The sequence below is a fragment of the Lissotriton vulgaris genome, chromosome 10 (assembly GCF_964263255.1).
Source record: "Lissotriton vulgaris chromosome 10, aLisVul1.2, whole genome shotgun sequence".
NCBI classification, from domain to species: domain Eukaryota; kingdom Metazoa; phylum Chordata; class Amphibia; order Caudata; family Salamandridae; genus Lissotriton; species Lissotriton vulgaris.
The window spans coordinates 455,578,119-455,600,611 of NC_141698.1; the positions used below are offsets into that span (position 1 = coordinate 455,578,119).

The 22,493-nt window shown below is 46.6% G+C and overlaps 1 protein-coding gene across 1 annotated transcript in view; it reads right to left on the reverse strand.

The window, feature by feature from the left end:
- The window catches only part of WDR90 (WD repeat domain 90), a 1,374,469-nt gene that overhangs the window by 686,727 nt on the left and 665,249 nt on the right, over positions 1-22,493 (reverse strand). Inside the window, exons 24-25 of the mRNA XM_086941318.1 lie at positions 3,895-4,023; positions 3,386-3,519 (exon numbers count right to left, since the gene is read on the reverse strand). Coding sequence (XP_086797444.1) covers positions 3,386-3,519; positions 3,895-4,023 — 263 coding nt within the window. The remainder of the gene's footprint in view (positions 1-3,385; positions 3,520-3,894; positions 4,024-22,493) is intronic.

A 22,493-nucleotide genomic window follows, 5' to 3' on the forward strand; every position in this document is an offset into this window, starting at 1 on the left:
CTCACTAGTTCTAGTGATCACCTTGTATCAGTCCAAACAACCCAGCGAAGTAATTGCTACGAAAAAAACCACCTTCCATGTTAAAAATTGTATTTCACACGAGTGTAAAGGTTCAAAAGGTGGTCCCATTAGTCTGGTTAAAACAACGTTTAGGTTCCAGACAGGTGAAGGTGGGTGTCTTGGGGGATCACTTGTTTGAGCCCCTCCATGAATGCTTTAATTGCAGGCACTCTGAATAGCGAAAGGTGCTGCCTATTCTGAAGGTAAGCTGCTATGGCAGCTAAGTGTATCCTTATGGATGTATAGGCTAAATTGCAGCGGTGTAGGTGCAAAAGATAGCATATGAGTTGATGCGTCTAGTGGGTTTATGTAATTGTTGTTACAATAAATGACAAAACGTTTCCACTTTGCCGCATAGCATGCTCTTGTCGTAGGTCTCCTTGCCTCTTTGATAATGTTCATGCAGTCAGGAGGTAAGTTTAGGTAGCCAAACTCTAGGACTTCAGGAGCCAGATTGCAAGGTTCAGCTGCTGTGGATCTAGGTACTGAATGTCTCCATGGTTCTGCGTTAAGAGACTGGGTGTTAGTTGTAGTCTTTGATGAGGCACCACGGAAAGTTCTAGGAACGTGGTGTACCACGGTTGCCTCGCCCATGTTGGAGCAACCAGGATTAGCGTCATGGAATGCTGGCGCAGTTTGCGTGCCACTATCGGTATCAACGGTGCTGGTGGAAAAGCGTAGGCAAACTTGCCTGACCAGTTCATCCATATCGCATTGCCCTGAGACTGCGGGTGTGGGAACCTTGCGGCGAAGTACTGGCATTTTGCTTTGTGGCGAACAGGTCTATCTCTGGTTGTCCCCACTGTTGGAAGTATGGTTGTAGCACTGTGGGATGAATCTCCCACTCGTGCACCTGTTGGCTGTGTCTGCTGAGCAGATCCGTTATTTGATTGTCCTTGCCTGGGAGGTGTTCCGCCATGAGAAAAATGTTTCTTTGAATGGCCCACTTCCACACGCTCTGAGCTAGATGTGACAGCTGTCACATCTAGTCTCTTGCACATGGGGTCTGATAGGCTCAAAGAGAGTTGGAGATGTAGAAGTGTCTCTTTACTTTTTCAGTGGTATCTTATAGGTCTCAGCGTAAGTGTCTGGTCTGATTTTCCTCGTATATAGGGTAACTCTGCCAGTATCGGGGTCAACATACAGTTTTGACTGTTCATCTGTTGAGGGCTCTTGCTCTTCAGGTGCTTTAGCTCTTTTCCCCGTTATCGCCTTTTTTGTTTGTGTCGGTTCGATTTTGGTTGTTGGTTCGACCGCTCTTGGCTTCACATGTGTTGGAAGACCAAATTTTATAGGTCCGAGGGACTTCTGTGTATCAACAGTCTTTTTAGTCTGTATGAACTTCTTCAGAGCCGTAATTGTTATCGACCCGACTGTTCTCGTTTGTTCAATAACCACTTTTTGGCCTTGTGTCGTCTTCGGGGCTTGCTGCTTCGGAGCGATGTTTTGCTGCCTCGGCTCGACCGACCCCTACGGTTCGATCCTTGCCTTCGGCTCGAGTGTCTTTGTGTGCACCGGCCTTGGTTTGTCGACTTTCTGTTTCGGTTCGACAACCGTCTTCTGCTGGAGTCCTTTGTTTGTGTTGCTTGGTGTCGACATCGATCTCGTCGGTTCGACGGCCTTTAGCTTAGGCGTGGCCATGGGTGTACTGGCTCTCGGCTCAACAACCCTTATATGCGACCCAGCCGGGTCGACGACCATTTTGTTTTTGGTCGGCTCCGATGGATCCACACCTCTCGGTCCGAAGATTGTAAAGTCTATCAGTTTAGGTTTATGTTTTGGTTCCATTACTTTCGGTTTCGATTTTACCAAGCTATGGTAATGCTGCACCGATGGCTCTGGTCTTATATTCTTAGCTGGGCTGAATTGCGGGGCTATAGAATCGATGTTAAGATCTTGGCTAAGGCCTTCCGGCGATGCCTCGACCTGAGCCTCTGGAAGCGTATCAGTAAATGTACTGGGCTCCGTACTCACGGTTGGCCCAGTGTCCTCGCCGGAGTCGTCCTCGACAGCTCCGATGCCTGGATCGTCGTCCCCTACCTCGACGATGTCTTCTTCTTCGTCGACGTAGTAGTTGGAGTCATGTTCTGACCCCTGCTCCGACTGCTGATCTGAGTCTTCAGCTTCGACGACCTCTTCGTCGTCTTCAAAGATATTTTCCGGGTCAGGCGCGGGCTTCTGCATCGTCTGCCTCGCTGCTCTTCGAATCCGAAGTGTCTTCTTTGATCGAAATTGTGCACAAGCTAAGCAGTCGGCTTCATTGTGTTCTGGAGATAAACGCTTGTTACACACAGGGTGTTTATCTATGTGTGGATATTTCGAGTTACAGTTGGGGCATCTTTTGAATGGACTTCATTCCATCGAAGATCGGTTCCTTGGTGTTGAAAAGGCCACACGGCCCGATTCGACGTCCTGAGTAGAAAACAACAGGAATAAAGTTGTCGGCACCGATCGAATAACAATACCAACGACCCCGAAGGCCTTTTGGCCTTTTAGAAAGTTTTTAATCGATTCCGAACTCAGAGTTAAGAAATTACATCCGAACCCAATGGCGGAAAAAAACAATCTGAGGATGGAGAGGATGCCCATGAGCACTGTAGTCCAAGGGAGGAGCCACCTATCTTGTGATACTTCGAAGACTCTTCCAGGACAACAATGTGAAATCATCCGGACCCAACACTAGGCGGCGATCTATGCACAGATATGAATTCAGCAGCCCACATGCCTTGAACACAACTGATTCCTCCATTATGGAATCAATTGCATTAATTCCCATCAATGTTAACACTTTTCGTTCACGAAAATACAAAAGTTAGACTTTTTTTATATTGGACTTGCCAGCCCCTCTGAAAGGTTAATAGATTGGCCTCCTACCACCTTCCCTGGAATGCAATAGCCAATAAAACAAGACACTTGTAAACCGAAACATAACTCTTCATTTCCCCTCCCCCACCTCTTTGTCTTGTTTATCTCCAGTCTCGCAGATTTATGACATGTGTACATTATATTTCAAACTACTGTTTGCTGTTTACTATGTTATTATGCACCATTGATTGTGACTTACCTTTTTATTGTCTGAGCTACTGTAGTTGTATTATCTAAACTCAATGAACAGATTCAAATAAAAAATGGAAATAAAGAAGCACAGAAAGAGGAAGAAAGGGTAGAAGAAAGAGTGCCAGTGTTTGTGCAGGTGTAAGAGACTTGTGTGATGTGTGAAGGCCATTTTGTTGAGAAAGTTGCTGTGCAAGAGGTGTGTGGTAAAAGACAGACGAGAGAGAGAGAAAGAGAACACACACGCCCATTGGAGGATTTCAGCTCTTACTCCGTCTCTGGTGCTACTTCCTCTGAAGTGGCCAGCAAGTCCCAAATAAAGACAGCATCACCAACACTGATCACATGCTTTTGTTCAGGAGTAAATTTCACCTGTTGTACCATCTCCGAATGTCCAATATAAACCTATGACAGAACAAGCAAGAGTTTGGCATGAGTGGTCCATAACGAGTAATCTAGGAGTGTTCCTTGTTTGTGTTCATTTATGAAGAATTGGACCGCATCTATTTAAATGCTAAACTTAATACCATTTGATTTAACACAAGTCATAACAATATTAAATGGGCATGCCTTCCTCTTAAAGACTCTTAGGATTACGAGGCCCATTGTGGTTAAAAAAACCTCGGTTATTCGTCTAGAAATAAAAATCTTATTTTAATGCTATTTGTACACAAATTAACGTACAGAGCACCAGAGCGCACACATACTACACAGGTCTAAAATACTTAGGTAAAAGGACAACTCCAGCCAATCACTTTGGGTAGCTCATGTAGATGATACCTGGGAGTTGATGTTCTTCTTCATCTGATAGTCCCAGATCTTGATGACTCGGTCACCAGAAGTCAGGAGGAATCTGGAGTTCTGGCTCACAGCAAGTGAGGAGCATAAGGTCCTGTGCACCTGAGAAACCTGCAAAGAAAAAACATTCAATGACAAGCCAAGACCAGAAATGGGACAAGAAGTAAGGAAACTTAGGTAAGAGGAAAGAATGAGAAAGACAATAGAGCGAAAGACTGGTTAAAAGGCAGCATAATATTTGTAGGAGAAATAGTATGGCATATGAGGCACAAGGTGAAGAAAACCTGACACCTGGAGGATTAACCAGTGGAAGAAAGGAATGTTAATGAACAACCTATTACAGATGTCCAAATCTAACCACACTGACTGAACCCTTTAATCATGAAATCATCCAATCCAAAACTTAACTTCCTCATCAGCTAAGCATTAGTGCATCTTTTGTTTTCTGTCTTGCTCATGATGGCTATCTCAGGAACCACAGCACCAATCACAACACCCAATACAGCGTTGGAAAGGGCAGTTGCAGCAGGACATAGGATATGCAGACGCCCACCATATACATTTAAAAGGTAAAAGAACCGTGCCAGCAAAGTAGTCCCTTGTGGGCGTGTCTGCGTTGTGCAGTGGGAGTGTGCTGGGGGCGTGACAAACGCTGGGGGCGTGTGGTATGTTCCGCCCTTCATGCCATGTCTCATATCGTGTGCTAATCCCACCCTGCTCCCGTTAAATACCCCTGCACCTCATAATCATAACCCACCCTTACTCCTTAAAATATCCCAACACCCTTAAACACTAACACATCTTAGCCCTATAAATATACCCTGTACCACAAAACCCAAACCTATCCCTAAACCCTAAAAATACCCCTGTATCCCAAAACCCAAACCTAGCCCTGAACTCTATAAATACCCCTGTACCTCAAAACCCAAACCTACCCCTGAACCCTAAAAATACCCCTGTACCCCAAAACCCAAACCTACCCATGAACCCTAAAAATACCATTGTACCCCAAAACCCAAACCTACCCATGAACCCTAAAATACCCCTGTACACCAAACCCAAACCTAGCCCTGAACCCTTACAATACCCCTGTACCCCAAAACTACCCCTGAACCCTAAAAATACCCCTGTACCCAAAACCCAAACCTAGCCCTGAACCCTAAAAATAACCCTGTACCCAAAGCTACCCCTGAATCCTAAAATACTCCTGTACCCCAAAACCCAAACCTAGCCCTGAACCCTAAAAATACCCCTGTACCCCAAACCCAAACCTAGCCCTGAACCCTTAAAATACCCCTGAACCCTTAAAATACCCCTGTACCCCAAAACCCAAACCTACCCCATAACCCTAAAAATACCCCTATACCCCAAAACCCTAACCGACCCCATAACCCTAAAAATACCCCTGTACCCCAAAACCCATACCTATCCCTAAACCCTAAAACTATCCCTGTACCCCATAACCCAAAACTATATCTGAACCCTTAAAATACCCAAACACCCCAAAACATATACCTCAGTACCCCAAAACATACCGCTATACCCATACTTACCTTATCCAAACATTTTTAAAAAAACATGCTTTTACCATTCATGCATTTACAATGAATTTCGTGTAAATGTATGCGTGGTAAAAGCATATAAATTGTAATGCCATGCGTTATAATGGCATTGCGGAGTCATGGTACTTTCGTAATGAAAGTATGCGGTGTGATGGTATGCGGAAAGAAAGTTGCGGAATAATGGGTGTTTACCTTCCCCCGGTAAGTACATTGGTGGCATGGCGGCCCACATCTCCAGCAACATACTCATATTTTTTCACCACCCATTTGAAAAACGCACAGGTCTCTCTCATTGATGGCCAGCACCGACATACACTTTTAGACACACCTCCCGCCACAAGTTATAGAATTGCGAACTTTAGAGCTGGGGAGCTACGCTTGAATCTCTGAATCAGCTCAACATCCTGTGATTCCAGGCAAATCGCTTTGTCTCCCCGTGCCTACCACAAATGAATGTGTTCTTCTGTAATGTAAATTGTGCTCATGCCATGTTGTCGAGTTTGCGCTATATAATATTGCAAGGAAAATAAAGTAGGGAAACTCGAGTTCACACGCTACTGAACGCGCACTCTTAGGTGCATCAGCAGTGCACTGTGAATCGGAGCATTTCACAGGCCTGTCACAGATAAGAAATGCTATCTAAACGAAATCCTACAAAACAATACACTACTGGCCGGCAGCAATTCATACCCGGACAACGTCGGGACTGGCTGCTAGTTCACTATACAAAAACAAAGGGGACAGGGACGTTCTAGTGAGGGTCAGATTTTACTCATACAAAACCAGAGAAAATCAGCTGTTATAGTTACTTGAGTTAACTATAACTCGTGCCCTGCAATGCACTGCTTATGACCTCAAATATTACATCACTCATGGCAAGGTCAGTGACATCACTGATGACTTCTCAAATGACATCACTGATGATAACTGATGGCAGTCCACGCCCACTTTTTCCACCACTCTGCAAACCAGTCCACGCCTCCTGGTGAACTCTTGGTTGGAGGATGAAGTCCCCTTTGCTGCTGAAGGTTCGTAGGGGCCAACTAGCCCGCCTGTTACCTCCAGTAAGCCCCACACAGTGGGATTGCTGAGTGGTGGTTACAGGCCACGCCCCTTTCTCCACCACTCTGCAAACGTGCCTCCTGGCCCACTACTATTTGGAAGATGAAGTCCCCAAAGCTCTTGAGGGTCCCTGGAGGCCAACCAGCACTCCTTTTATCTCCAGTAAGCCCCACACAGCTGGATTACTGAGAGGTGGGCAGAGGCCACGCCCCCTTTCTCTACCCCTCTGAAAACGCTCCTCCTAGCACACTCCTGCTTTCCAATTCAGTTCTGATCCACCGCAAATTCTGCCAAAAAAATGTAAAATACATGGCCCAGGGACCCCCTAAACAGGTCTAGATGGTCAGGGTGTTTCTACCCTTCCCCTTTTTCTTGTTTTTTAAACATTTTTGCTAGTTACTCGGTTCAACCAACTCACTTCCTGGTTTGAAGTGTTCGCAGCTCATCAGATGTCAAGCACGAGATCGGGAGGGTTTGCAGATCCACTGCGGCCACAGTTGTATATCTGAGAAATCTTTGAATTTCTCAGGAACTACTGAATGGACTTACACCATTTATCATAAAGAGTGCTTTCTGACCCAAGAGCTACATTTCTGTTAAATTTGCTGTATTCCGTTCAGCAGTTCGGGCTGTAGCCGTGTCAAAAGTTTCCTATGGAAACTAAAATGGAGAAAACACGTTTTGGGGACCCCCCCCATTTTCTCAGCCCCGCTTGACGGATCAATCTGAAATTTTCAAGACAGTAGCTGATGTGACCACCCCATTAGTTTTGAAAATAGATAGATAGATAGATAGATAGATAGATAGATAGATAGATAGATAGATAGATAGATAGATAGATTCCTACGCATTTAGCCAACCCCACGCTGAACGTGGCCTTTGGCCTGGCCCTGGGGACCCCTTTTCCCAGGGCCTTTTTTTTTTTAAGGGGAGGGGGGCAGCATTCCTCCGCATTCTTTATGGGCCAGGGAGACACCATACGCCAGGGTCCACATTACGTCAAGGTGGGTGCCCTGGTACCCACAGAGGGCACCCACCATACAATCATTGGAGCCGCAGGGGGAGCCCAAGGGTCCTCGTGGCCCCAGCCTGTTCCCTGCATTCTGCATGTGCTGGCAATGCTCCCACCTGGAGGGGGAAGCTACATATGCTGCTCCCTCCGGCCAGGCACAATATTATGTTCTGCTTCCAAGTCCGCATCAGTGCAAGCAGTGAAACAGATCAATAGTCTGCTCCCAGCCAGTGGGAGCAAACACAGGTTTTCCTGCCCGCGCCAGTGCAGGCAGGAATACTGCTGTGTCCCATGGGTGGTACAAAAGGGGGTGGTGATGGACGGAGCATCTGAATAAATCAAACACTCACACCCAGTCAAAAGATCTGGGTTTAATCCATCACCGTTCTTTAGCCCACTCTGCCACCCCAGTTCAGACATGGCTATATGCAAATCAGTCTGACCCTGTGCCTCATGGGCCGGGCTGAAGATGGCTGGAATGCCAGAAACCGGTCCTCGGAAGCTTGTTTTCGGTCCAGGGAAGGCATGGCTTGGCATTTCGGGCTGCACTGTTCCCATGAGGCACAGGGTCCGACTGATTTGCATATGGCCATGTCTGAACTGGGGTGGTGTGGAGTGCAAAAAAACGATGGATTTAGGCCCAGATCTCTGTACTGGGGTGAATGTATGACATTGTTCTGCATTCTGTCCATCAACTGTGGTTTTTGCATTTGTCACCCCGAGTGGGATGGGTATGCTCAGACATGAGTCCCATGCTCTCCACACCACTGGATTCAAGCAAGCCGGGCTGAAGACGGCTGGAATGCCAGAAACCGGTCCTCGGAAGCTTGTTTCCGGTCCAGGGAAGGCATGGCTTGGCAGTTTGGTCTGGACTGTTCCCATGAGGCACAGGGTCAGACTGATTTGCATATGGCCATGTCTGAACAGGGGTGGTGTGGAGTGCAAAAAAACGATTGATTTAGGCCCAGATCTGTGTACTGGGGTGAATGTATGACATTGTTCTGCATTCTGTCCATCAACTGTGGTTTTTACATTTGTCACCCGAGTGGGATGAGTATGCTCAGACGTGAGTCCCATGCTCTCCACACCACTGGATTCAAGCAAGCCGGTCTGAAGACGGCTGGAATGCCAGAAACTGGTCCTCGGAAGCTTGTTTCCGGTCCAGGGAAGTCATGGCTTGGCAGTTCGGGCTGGACTGTTCCCATGAGGCACAGGGTCAGACTGATTTGCATATGGCCATGTCTGAACTGGGGTGGTGTGGAGTGCAAAAAAACGATGGATTTAGGCCCAGATCTGTGTACTGGGGTGAATGTATGACATTGTTCTGCATTCTGTCCATCAACTGTGGTTTTTGCATTTGTCACCCGAGTGGGATGGGTATGCTCAGACGTGAGTCCCATGCTCTCCACACCACTGGATTCAAGCAAGCCGGTCTGAAGACGGCTGGAATGCCAGAAACCGGTCCTCGGTAGCTTGTTTCCGGTCCAGGGAAGTCATGGCTTGGCAGTTCGGGCTGGACTGTTCCCATGAGGCACAGGGTCAGACTGATTTGCATATGGCCATGTCTGAACTGGGGTGGTGTGGAGTGCAAAAAAACGATGGATTTAGGCCCAGAACTGTGTACTGGGGTGAATGTATGACATTGTTCTGCATTCTGTCCATCAACTGTGGTTTTTGCATGTGTCCCATGGGTTGGCTCCCCGAGACATAGCCAGGGAGCTTATCCCAGTGTGGGTGGGGCCAATAATGACTTAGGGAGGGGGGCTGCACGGCCGCCCTTTCCTTTCAACTAATTTAGCTGCCCTAGGGGGTGGGGTCCCTGGGGCCTTTAGAGGCTCGGTAGGGAGACTGTGTGCCCCCTTGAGGAACCAGAAAACCAGAATTCGATTTGGGCCTAGTAAAACATGTAGTTACTTTTAGTAATTAGCATGATGTACCTAGTCTTGTTAATGTAGGGACGCAAACACTAATATGCACGCAAGATGTAATAACTTAGGGATCAGTATACACCATATTACACGTTTTTGCACCTAATCATAGGCAGTATCGCTTGACTCGACCGACGCCATTTTGTGGCCTAGTTCACACACCACATTAGTAAAAGCCTATCATTGCATTTAGCTCAAGCCGTTCTCCTGAGAAATAGTACAACTGTAGCAAACTGCTGCTTCTGCACGTTAGGCCTGTCAAGGTTGTAGGTAGGGGTAGGCTGGATAAGCACATTCCAGGAGGCGCTGTGTGGACTCTCTTGGAGCTAACAGGAGGGTGTTACCCTCTCGACCTTGCTATAATGAGCTGAGCTAACTAAGGAGGCTTTGTCTCCCAAATAAGGTCTTTCCCTTGCACCAACCTGTACCAACTTGTATTTTTCCTTCTTAGGTAACGGTTTCGAAATGTAACAGTATATATGTGAAGTGATGATAAGGTGCCAGCAGTCTTCTTGGCGGACCTCGTGGGGTTAGGTCGCAAGGAGCTCCTCTGGCAGAGTTTGTTTGTTATAATAAACGATTGGGCCTTCTACACTGCCAACTGACTAATTATTGGTAATTGGTATTGGGGCTATTTGTAAGTATGGCTCTATTTGGGTTGTAATAATATTTTTCGGTACTTCAGTTGGCGACTCCGCCGGGACTCCGCGTTGGGGTCGTCCCTCTGTAATCAAAAGAAACAGGACATTGGAAAGGGTGATCTTGATCGGGGAGGAAGGATCGGCTGAAGACTTTGGGGTCTGCTCCGCTCTCCCGATCGAGAGAGCCCCAGCTGCTAGTGACCCCACGCCGGAGTCCTTTGGGTGTAACCCGAGAACGGACCACATTGGTCCACAGAAATTGGCAGTGGAGAACGCACAATCGGACCTGAGTGCACCAGGTGAGTGTCTTGTCTTGTTTTGTGTCGGATATCTTTTGAATTTGAATTTTGGAACTTGGAATTTGGTGACTTCTGGTGACGGAGAACTCGAAAAGGGGGTCGGACTGGGCAGTATTGAGACTGCACGTGCGGATGCCCCTGTTTGGATTTTGGAAATAACTAGAGATTGAGACCAGACGCCTTGGTATAACTTGTGAAAGAGGGTTACACCCGGCCGGACTGCTCTCGGAAACGCCGGTGGCTGAGATTGGGTAGCACTCGGACAAATCTGGAGCGGCGCTTGAAAAATCAGGCTTAGCCGGAATAGTTCGGGAGGTGAACCATGAATGCTGCAGGATGATCCGTAGGTCGGTCTGTGGTTTAGAGAAACCTGTGTGGCTATCTCTAGGCAGTCTAAGGACAAGACTGTTTGACTTTGCCTTCTCTTGAATTTGGAAAGAGTTCTCCATAGGTGGGAGTCGACGGGCTCCACCTCGTGTTTGAAATAAGTTTGTCTCGTTTTCTATGTACTGTAGTCACTTTATTTGTGTGCGGTTGAATTTGAGTGCAGACATGGCCATGTGTATGAGAGCGTTGTGAATAATCATTTTATTCCTTTTCAGCTCGATTCTAGAAAAAAGGGGCAATGCCGTGTTTCAGCAAACTATGTTTTGGCTGTATTGACCGAGGAGGTACAAGGCTGGACGAAAGCCAACCAGCCCCTCCAGAGGAAACTCCTAACCATGATATGTATTGCAATACAAAAGGGGATGATGTATTGCAAGCATGGCATTGGGCCCATCCTGTTTAATACATTGTGGCATAAATACACTAAAGATAATGTAGAACTACAGTGGCAAAATACATGATCATTTGACGAGAAAAAGATCCAATATCTGCAAGATCGCCTGTTTGTTAAATGCAGCAGACAATCTATGTTCGATACTCTTAATAAGTGGCAGAAAGAGGCAAAGCGGAGACGCATAGGGTCCGAGAAATTAATGAAGATACAGCAAGGACAGACCATAACTCAGAAAGCCATTGCTCATGATAAAAATCGGACTGAGCAAAACATTGGGTATGCAGATAGGCAGTTTAGGTTACAAGTAGACAAAAGTTATGTGACTCGAACTGAAGCAGAAGATGAGATAGAGGAACTATTGGATGTGCGCCCCCCCCCCACCGTATGCACCTAACCGCATATATCCCGCTGTGCCTCTGCAGACGGTGACCGCTTCCCTAGCCTCCGCACCGGAGTCAGACGTGCCTCTCATTCCCCTAGGTACTACAAGTACCCACCTACCTCAACGAGAGACACGGCTACCCTTATCCCTGACACAAGGCAACCCCAGGGAACTTCCCATGTGGTATTGGCAGCCTCGAGCCCCAAATGGACCTCCCAATCAGCTAGTACGACCCCCAGAGATATGGAACGCACACCGCTGGGGGAACCCGGTGGTATGGAGGCTAGACGATTATTCACAAGAGCCTCCTTAGGATATGGTGAGAAAGAGGCTGTAGCAGATCAGGCAGCTAAATGGATGCGGAACGATATATATACAGAAGCTGATTTGTGGAGTACCGTAAAAGATCTTGAACCGGTTATGCAGCAACATGCTCTGTATCAAATGTCTTGCTATCTTATCGAGGCCTGGGAACTATGCTTCCAGGATGGGATGGCACCCCAGATACTGTATAACATCCGAGACTGGATCCATAAGTTTAACATGGATCCGGTGGAGGTATACAAAAACGTAGACACATTTCGAGGCAGAATGTTTGTAAAAAGTCCCAATTGGACTTCCCAGCATCCCATGAGAGAAGTGCACCCGATTTTTCATCCCGCAGTTCCTGAGGCACGTGACAATGCTGATCCGGTTATAAGAGCTAGAGTAGAGGCCCGGTTTCAGGACCAATGGGTATATACTCCATGGAAACGAAGTAAGGTTCTTGCTTTAAAATCACAAATGCCTGACCCCCGCAAGAACCCCACTGCTTATTACAAAGAGCTAACTGAAGCAGCAGCCTCGGCTGTAATGACGTTAGCAGATGTTGAACTGTTTTTCGGCTTACTGGTCCCGGTTGACATATGGCGACAGGTTCATGACACGAATCATGCTGCAGAGCCAGGGGGGACTTGGGACGAGCTAAAAGACTGGGACCGGGACCGCAAACCCGGAGACAAGCCTAGAAACGAGATCACCACTTTGCCAGCAAAAATAATAGCTTACATGCACACACTGATTCCTCCCCGAAAAGTTGACTGGGATAAATTGACAAAAAACACAGTTGATGGACAGAATGTAGAACAATGTCATACATTCACCCCAGTACAAGGATCTGGGCCTAAATCCATCGTTTTTTTGCACTCCACACCACCCTGGGTTAGACACTGGCTATATGCAAATCAGCTCTGACCCTGTGCCTCATGGGAACAGTCCAGTCCGAACTACCAAGCCATGTCTTTCCCAGACCGGAATCAAGCATCCAAGGACCGGTTTCTGGCTTACTTGCCTTCATCAGCCTGGATAGCTTGACTCCAGTGGTGTGGAGAGCCTGGGACTCACGTCTGAGTATACCCAGCACACTCGGGGTGAAAACTGCAAAAAACACAGTTGATGGACAGAATGTAGAACAATGTCATACATTCACCCCAGTACAAGGATCTGGGCCTAAATCCATCGTTTTTTTGCACTCCACACCACCCTGGGTTAGACACTGGCTATATGCAAATCAGCTCTGACCCTGTGCCTCATGGGAACAGTCCAGTCCGAACTACCAAGCCATGTCTTTCCCAGACCGGAATCAAGCATCCAAGGACCGGTTTCTGGCTTACTTGCCTTCATCAGCCTGGATAGCTTGACTCCAGTGGTGTGGAGAGCCTGGGACTCACGTCTGAGTATACCCAGCACACTCGGGGTGAAAACTGCAAAAAACACAGTTGATGGACAGAATGTAGAACAATGTCATACATTCACCCCAGTACAAGGATCTGGGCCTAAATCCATCGTTTTTTTGCACTCCACACCACCCTGGGTTAGACACTGGCTATATGCAAATCAGCTCTGACCCTGTGCCTCATCGGAACAGTCCAGTCCAAACTACCAAGCCATGTCTTTCCCAGACCGGAATCAAGCATCCAAGGACCGGTTTCTGGCTATCAGCCTTCATCAGCCTGGATAGCTTGACTCCAGTGGTGTGGAGAGTTAAATTGACGGCATGTAGACAGAAGAAATTCGAGAGTGTTTCCGACTTCTTTACTCGGTTTGAAGGAGTTTTTATTGATTTTAGCGGACAGGATTTGGCCACCGAGGGTGGGGTACAGTTGTTTGTGAATCGATTCGTAACTAATCTGGCGCCCAAAATTTCTGCACGGTTGCAGGCTGCCGAAAGCACCTGGACTACCTCTACCCCCTCCGAGATATTAAGCATGGCCCAATATTATGAGCATAGGGAGAATGAGATCCAGGACAAAGTGGAGAAAAAGGCCAAATATCTTAAAACGCAAGTGTTGCTGCAACAAGTCGTCCGAGGACAAGGAGGGGGAGAGGAGTCAGAGGGTCCGTATCTAGAGGGGCGGGAACAGGAAGAGGCGCAGGCGGGGTCCAGTCGTTAGGGTCAAACCAGTGTGCTTACTGTAAGCAGGAAGGACATTGGAAAGCACAGTGTCTGTTATTGCTTGCCCAGAACGGAGCAGTGCAAGGACGAGGACGGGGACAAAGTGGCCCAGATCGGAGTGATATGCATAGGGAAGAGGCGGCTCAAGGCAAGTCTGAACGGAACCATTTTGATAACCCCCAAGGTAGACAATATTATAATGAGGATTATGCGTTCGAAGATCAGGATGGGTATGTTCACCCATAGGACAGCCAGGGACAGAGTAGGGGCCAAGTGTCGATCCCAGTCAATCAACAAGGACCTTATGGGAGAGGGGAATTGATGGGGACTTCTGAGAATTTTCTGATTGACACAGGAGCAATGAATAGTTCAGTTGCTCGATCACTGGTTCCAGGGGCGGCTCTGTCCAGGCAAAATAATTTATCGGTGGGATTTTCAAGAGTTCCAGTGGTAAGCCCTATCTTTAAACCCCTCCCCTTCACGATCGGTCCTGCTACTGTTGAATCACCTTTTCTGTTGACTTTGCATTGTGGTGAGAATTTATTGGGTTTGGATATGTTGAAAAAGTTGAACGCAAAAATGTATTGCTCCCCAGACGGTGTTTATTTAACTATACAACCGCATGCTGACAGTATGAAACAATGTTTTACTAAAAATGAGCCCCTTCCACCTGAGTTTGACACCGTCCCTGCCATGCTATGGGCCACAGGGGATGCGGCTGTCGGTAAACTAGACATTCCGCCCGTCCATATCACGTTGAAAACTGGTGTGAAATTACCTCGTATACCCCAGTACAAGATTTCCCCGGCTGGTTTGCGAGCCTTGCTCTCCATCATTCAGGATTTAATTGACAAAGGGGTGGTTGAGGAGACAGCAGCCAATGTTTGTAACAGTCCGATTCTCCCGATTTTGAAGAAATCCCCTGATTCTGGAACACAGGGGAATATTGATGCCTATCGTTTTGTGATAGACCTGCGGGAAGTTAATAAGATTGTAGTACCGCAGTAACCTGTAGTGACGGACATCACCACTATACTTACGATGATCCCACCTACTGCCCAATATTTTTCAGTCATTGATCTGAAGAATGCCTTCTTCAGTATCCCTATCCATCCTGATAGCAGGCAGATCTTCGGCTTCTCGTTATCTGGCCGAAGCTTCAGATTCTGTAGTGCACCTCAAGGCTACACTGAGAGTCCGGGCATCTATAGTCAGGCTCTTAAGGCTCTGTTGGATGATCTAGTCTTGCCTGACGGCAACGTGCTCTTGCAGTACGTGGATGACTTGTTGATAGCGTCCGACACTAAGGAAGGCTGTACAGATGCTACTGTTAAATTACTGCACCATCTGGCAGCGAAAGGTAATAAGGTGTCCCTGTCTAAGTTTCAATACTGTCGACAGGAGGTGACCTACTTAGGTGATCTGCTGTCGAAGGAGGGTAGGCGTTTGACTCCTGAGCGCATTACTACCATCTCTAACATGTCTGTTCCTTGCACCCAAGTGAAGTCCGTACTTTTCTTGGCATCACCTCTTACTGTCGCCAATGGATACCTAATTTTTCTCTTCTTGCTAAACCTTTGTTGCATTTAACTACTAAAGATGTGCATGAACCCCTCCCTTGGACAGATGAATGTCAGCATTCTTTTGACTCCTTAAGATCTGCTCTTTGTTCTGCACCCGTCTTGGGTACTCCTGATTACCGTAAACCCTTTGTACTATACGTGCATTAGGTCGACGGTTGCTCGCTTTCTGTGTTAACGCAAGGATTTAGTGGTAAGCAAAGACCTTGCGCTTATTTGTCGGCCACATTGGACAATGTCGCCAGAGCACTTCCTAGCTGTCTGAGGGCCACAGCAGCTGTTGCTGTGGCCATCGGGCAGTCGGAAGGACTCGTTCTAAATTCTAGTCTAACAGTGATGGTACCACATGCAGTGGATGTATTGCTAAATAAAACCAAGACGCAACATCTTACGAGTGCACGCCTCACTGGTTATGAATTGACACTATTTGCTACACATATTACGATTACGGCCACATTGCTACCACTCCCTTCGAGTGAAAATACAAATGATGTACACGATTGTATATTCCGAACTGAGGAAGAAACGAAGGGTAGGATTGACCTCACAGACATTCCTCTATCTGACCCTCAGAGGGAGTTATATGTGGATGGGTCCTGCTTCAAGTTAGCAGATGGAACAACAACAGCTGCATATGCAATCACCAACTTGAAAACGGTAGTTGAAACATGTCGAGTTCCCCATCGATCAGCCCAGGCTGCTGAATTGATGGCATTATTACGAGTCTGTGAATTAAGTGAGGGACTCGAGGTTAACATATACACAGACAGCCAGTACGCTTCGGCGTAGCCCATAGTTTTGGGTGGCTGTGGAGGGAGCGGGGTTTCCTCACCTCTCATGGTCAGAAAATACAGAATGGTCCCCTGGTGTTACGATTACTGGATGCCCTAACCTTGCCAAAGAAGCTAGCCATAATAAAATGTAGCGCCTATAAGGCAGTGGTGGACAAAGTGGGCGAGGGAAATGCTTTTGCGGATCAGGTTGCCAAGCAAACGGCTCAGTCTACGATATCGACTATGTTTGTAATGTCCTCTGCAAGATGGGTGGAGGAATCTGAGTTGTTTGATAATATCATAGAAAGCGTGAAAGAACTACAGAAGGAAGCCACTCCAGACGAATTAGAAAGATGGGAGAAGGAAGTGGGGAGATTGGATGAGAATAACTGTTGGGTGGATTAGACAAAAAAGCAAAGATGGCTGTTACCCAATGCGTTGGTGCAAGCCGTGGTAACTATGGCCCATGGTCCAGCCCACGTTGGAGCTAAGGGGATTTGTGCTTTGTTAGATCCAGTATGGAATAACCCGAAAATACAAAGGACAGCTGTTCGTTTGGTCCAATACTGTGTGGTCTGTTTGCAACACAATCCGGGGAAGGCAGAGAATGTTTTGAGCGGAAGTTTTGCAACCCCAACCCTTCCATTTGAAGTACTCCAATTAGATTATATCCACATGGAGCGTGTCAACAACTTAAAATACGTTTTAGTAGTGCTTTGTGCCTTCAGCAAATGGGTTGAGGCCTACGCAACTAAAGAGAACACTGCTTTGGCTACAGCAAAGGCCCTTATTAAAGAATTTATACCGCGCTTTGGTTTGCCCCGTTTGATTTGGTCGGACAATGGGGGACACTTCCATGGGGCCCTTGTTAGACACATCTGTAATGGATTACAAATAAGGCAGAAATTCCATGCAGCCTGACACTCCCAGTCAGCAGGGCTGGTGGAGAAGTATAATGGGACCTTGAAGCTTAAAATGGCTAAAATCCAATAGAGTACAGGTTTAAAATGGCCTGACACCCTACCTTTGGCCCTCATGTCATTAAGAGTCACCCCTCATTCACGTTCTGGCCTCTCTCCCTATGAGATCATCTTTGGACGGCCAGCTAGCATATGGGGGGTACCTAGGCTACGGTCCTTTGCTGATGTTGAATAACCTATGTTGATCGATTATCTGTACACCTTGACTAAAGACCTCCGTTCTATTCATCAACAGGTAGCATCTGTGCTGCAGCCTCCGCCAGAGGGCCCCGGACATGGATTGGAACCTGGCTAGTGCATACTGGTCAATAAGTTCGAGCGGGACACCAGCTTGGCCCGAGGTGGTCCGAACCGCACCAGGTCCTGCTCGCAACGCGGACGGCTGTAAAGGTGGATGGGAGGAAGCATTGGATCCATGCCTCCCATCTGAAACGGCTGCCGCTCCCGCTCGCTTATAATCAGCAGCAATCTGGTGGAATTCTGACCCAGGAAACTGAGAGAGCCACTTCATTCGTTCCTTTTTCCGACGCCTGCGAAACAGAGCACATGTAAGAAGAAGGAGTGACGGGATCGGGCGAACCGGTCTCAGCTGAATCCGCAATTGGCCTTAATCCCGTCATTGATATCCCAGTGAGCAAAGGCTCTGATGAACGAAAGGCACCTTCTTTGCTATTTTCTGATCAGGAAGTTCCGGGCGATGTGCGATACAACCCACGGCCAAGAAAACATCAAGGTGCCTCAGACACCACTGTCAGGAGATAAGGAAAGACTTATATAAGGCAGGGTTTTGCTACATTTTGAGTCTGAGGTACTGAGCGAGACACTGGACTGAACCTGCTGAGAGCTGGAACTTTGTTGTTGTGCTCTGTTCAGAAAGAAAGACTAACACATGTGAATGGCCAGGTTGTACGCCAGGATTCCTTTGACAACGACGTTTTGTTTTCTTGAGATGAACGATAGGAGTCTGCCTGTGAGACTCTGACGGACACAGGGAGAAGAACCCTCTGGCAGGACGGACTGCTGAGCCCGAGTTTAGTTTTGGACTTTTAGTTAGGAATGTACCCTTTTGGTAGTATTGTACTTGAAGTAGAACGCCCCATTGCACCACGATATTTGCCGTTTTACGAGCCAATGTTTTCTACTTGGACCACGCGTGTAAAAGTAGCCTTTGTATTAGTGATAGCAGTTATACTAGCTGTTATTATGAGTGTATTCATATATTTAGAGTATAAGTATCCTATGCAAGCTATGATGCCCTCCACCATTGCCCTGCCTTAACACCTTCATGTTCACCTTAGCGCCCCACAAAGAAAGACACCGCCAGACTTATGCCAAGAATGTATTTGTAGAAATGCTCCACCAAACCCATAGCACTACTAATATCACCGATTGTTGGGTTTGTGGGCCCCTGCCATCAGTCATGCATAAACACGACTTGTTTCTCTCCCTGCCCTTGTCCTATTTAGGTTGCTGTGAAGCCTGGTTTAAACTGTTCTCTGCTATGTATAATCATTACGTAGAAAATCTCAAGCAATATACCGAAAAGGATTACAGGATGATTCTAGCTTACATTGAAACACACCAGGGGTTCAACCCAGCAGGAAATGGGGAAGAGGGATCCTTGGACCCAGAGGCTTGTATGAATTTGTATACAGTTAATGAAAATAGCACTTGGTTAAAAGATGAACTTTATGATTTTGCCAATTTTAATGATTCACAGTATTTCCAGCATTTTGTCGCCAGAAATGTCACTAGTGAGCGCATTGTACCCGTCCCCATTTTGAATACCTCCTCCGATTTCTGTGTACAGGGAATGGGGCATGTACAGGTTGGAAATAGTATCTGCAACTATACTTATAGAATGAAAATATTCAGTAGCCCTCCACTGTTGACACCCCCAAATGTGTATTTTGTGTGTGGGGAAAATGCTTACACCTGGTTGCCGCGAGGATGGGCAGGACAGTGTTACCTGTCCTTCTTGTACCCCCCTGTCTACATAGCACCATCAGACTATCATAGAACACACCAACTCCATCGCACAAAAGTAGAATCTAATAGACAACAAAGACAGCTCGAGATGACAGAGGTCGATCAGACTGACACCTCCTTGCAACAGTTCACAGACTTTAGTAAAGGGTTAGTCCCTTTCTGGGGCCCAATATTCAACAGTAGGGAAATAAGACTGTTTCCAGAATAGTAGAGAATGTCATTAATATCACTACTGATATCATGACCAACATTACTGTAGAGCTTCAGGCCACGAGATTCGTTACGCTCCAGAACCGGATGGTTCTTGACATCATCTTGGCTGACCGAGGAGGAGCATGCTGAGTGATCGGCAGCTCCTGCTGTGTGTATATTCCAGACTCCACCCCCACAGTTCATTTGGCAATCCAAAAGTTGCATCGCATTGCGGCCGAAATGCATACTGAAAATGGGTCCTGGTCACTCTCTAGCTGGTTCCGGGGGCTTCTGTCATCCTGGGGTTGGAAATTATTGATGATAGTGGCTGGAGCAGCCGGCATCCTCTTCACCTGTTGTCTCTGTATGCAATGGGGTCCGGCTTGTTGCTCTTTTTGCGCCACCAAGGTGACAGCCATGTTTGTCCCTTCCCCTGTCCCTTCTAAGATTCAGATGCTCCAGCAGGAGATCCGTGAGTTAATGGCCGTTGACGAGGAAGTCTTTCAGGATTAGTACTTCCACTTTAGTTAGCTACATCACGCTAAAAGGAGGGTTTGAGGAACCAGAATTCGATTTGGGCCTAGTAAAACATGTAGTTACTTTTAGTAATTAGCGTGATGTACCTAGTCTTGTTAATGTAGGGACGCAAAGATGTAATAACTTAGGGATCAGTATACACCATATTACACGTTTTTGCACCTAATCATAGGCAGTATCGCTTGACTCGACCAACGCCATTTTGTGGCCTAGTTCACACACTGCATTAGTAAAAGCCTATCACTGCATTTAGCTCAAGCCGTTCTCCTGAGAAATAGTACAACTGTAGCAAACTGCTGCTTCTGCAAGTTAGGCCTGTCAAGGTTGTAGGTGGGGGTAGGCTGGATAAGCACATTCCAGGAGGCGCTGTGTGGACTCTCTCGGAGCTAACAGGAGGGAGTTACACTCTCGACCTTGCTATAATGAGCTGAGCTAAGAAAGGAGGCTTTGTCTCCCATATATGGTCTTTCCCTTGCACCAACCTGTACCAACTTGTATTTTTCCTTCTTAGGTAACAGTTTCAAAATGTAGCAGTATATATGTGAAGTGATGATAAGGTGCCAGCAGTCTTCTTGGCGGACCTCGTGGGGTTAGGTCGCAAGGAGCTCCTCTGGCAGAGTTTGTTTTTTATAATATATGCTTGATGGATCAGCCTGAAACTTTCCTCTGCAAACTAGTCAAAAAGTAGCCCTTTTTAAAAGTTGTTGTGTCAATTTGTCAGGGTCAAAGTTTTTAGCAACATTAAAAATTAAAATCCTTTGGAAACACGATCTGAACTATAATTTCTCATTGGCTAATCCTTTGTCAAGTTTTCCATATATATCCTGCAAGTAGGAAGTTATAGTTAGGACCTAGTTTCCATAAAAAAATAATTTTTCGTTTTTTGCTAATAACTTTGGCGCCGTTCGACGAATCTTCATTACATTTTCAAAACTAGTGTGCCAGTCACTTCGGCTGCTGTCTGGAAAGTTTCAGGGTAATTCTTCAAGCGGGGGCTGGGGAAAAGGGGGTGACTTAAGACATGAATACAGCCCGAACCACTGAACGGAATTACATAAAATTTGGCAGAAAGCTAGATCTTGGTTCACAAAGAGTGCTTTTTGTAATTTGGTGTAAATCTATCCAGTAGTTTGGAGATATTAAAGAAAAAGGATTTATGTATATCTAGAAACACAGATCCACGCACTAACATCAATGCTGTGATTGGCTGTCAACAACCAAAGAGAAAAGTTGTGGCTGCTATTTAGTCAATCGGGACATGGCTCCCAGTGGAGGGAGGGGCAGGGAGAAATAAAGCGTCAATAAGATATAAGGGGTCAGGATAGAGGTATCTTGACCCCACAGGACTGATAGAGGGGTTTGTGAGGAACCCCTCATGGGCAAGAAATTTAGAATTGGCGAGGGGGTAGTATTCCAATTCGTATGACACCTTACTCGACATGTTTTGATAATGCTATGCCAAAGTTAGCAATAACCGTGAGGTTATAATGCATTTAAGAGTATATGGTATAGCGTTATCAAGGAAACAGCTAAAGGACTTGGTTCCGAAAGCTGTAGACAGGCTCAGATCATGCCATAGCACTATCTCACATAATTCCAAGCACTCTGCCTCCAGGATTGTTAAGGCCTGCCATAGGAGTGACTTATAGGAGTATATGTGTCCATTTTAGGTTTAGATATAGGTATACTATATCTAAAGCAAAGCGTGATTACACCACCTTGCCCCAGCTGATTGATCAGCCAGTTGTGTCAGATTTGAATGGCCAGCCAGGGGTTGCATAATACATGCTGCAGCCCCTGGTAGGCCTTGGGTTCACTTATGCCCTGGGTACCTATGGTACACTGTACAAGGACTTACAAGAGTGACCCAATACCAATTGGTAAATGCACCTAAAGTACATGGATGTCAATTTAGAGAGAGAACAGCTAGGCTGTGGGTCTGATTAGCAGGCCCACAGCCAGGGAAAGTCGTAAACCAGTGAAGCAAAAATCAAAAATCTGGGGTGACCATAGGATTGCAGACCCTACTCTCCGACACAGACTAATAAGCTATTCTTGCCATTGTTGAGGGAGGGGAGGGACAGTATGATCCACTCAAGGCTTCGACTCTTCGACTCTTGAGAGTACATACATCCACGGTAATAAATAATTACTATATGTGCATCTGCATTTATATTACATATTTATACTCAGGGCCACTGGAATTATGCTATTGTGCGTCCGCTTCGATTTTCGCATAATTATAGATTTGCCGCATTTGCCACATAATCCATCATTTGCTGCATAATCTGCAACAACAAAATGATTCCTAGCTTATTGCTATATTTGGGTGTTAAACTGGTACTAATGAGATGTCCCCGGTTCTCAGACAGTGTTAGCAAGTGTAAAAAGAAGAAAATAATGCAGTAAAACCTTAAAAAATGTTCTGC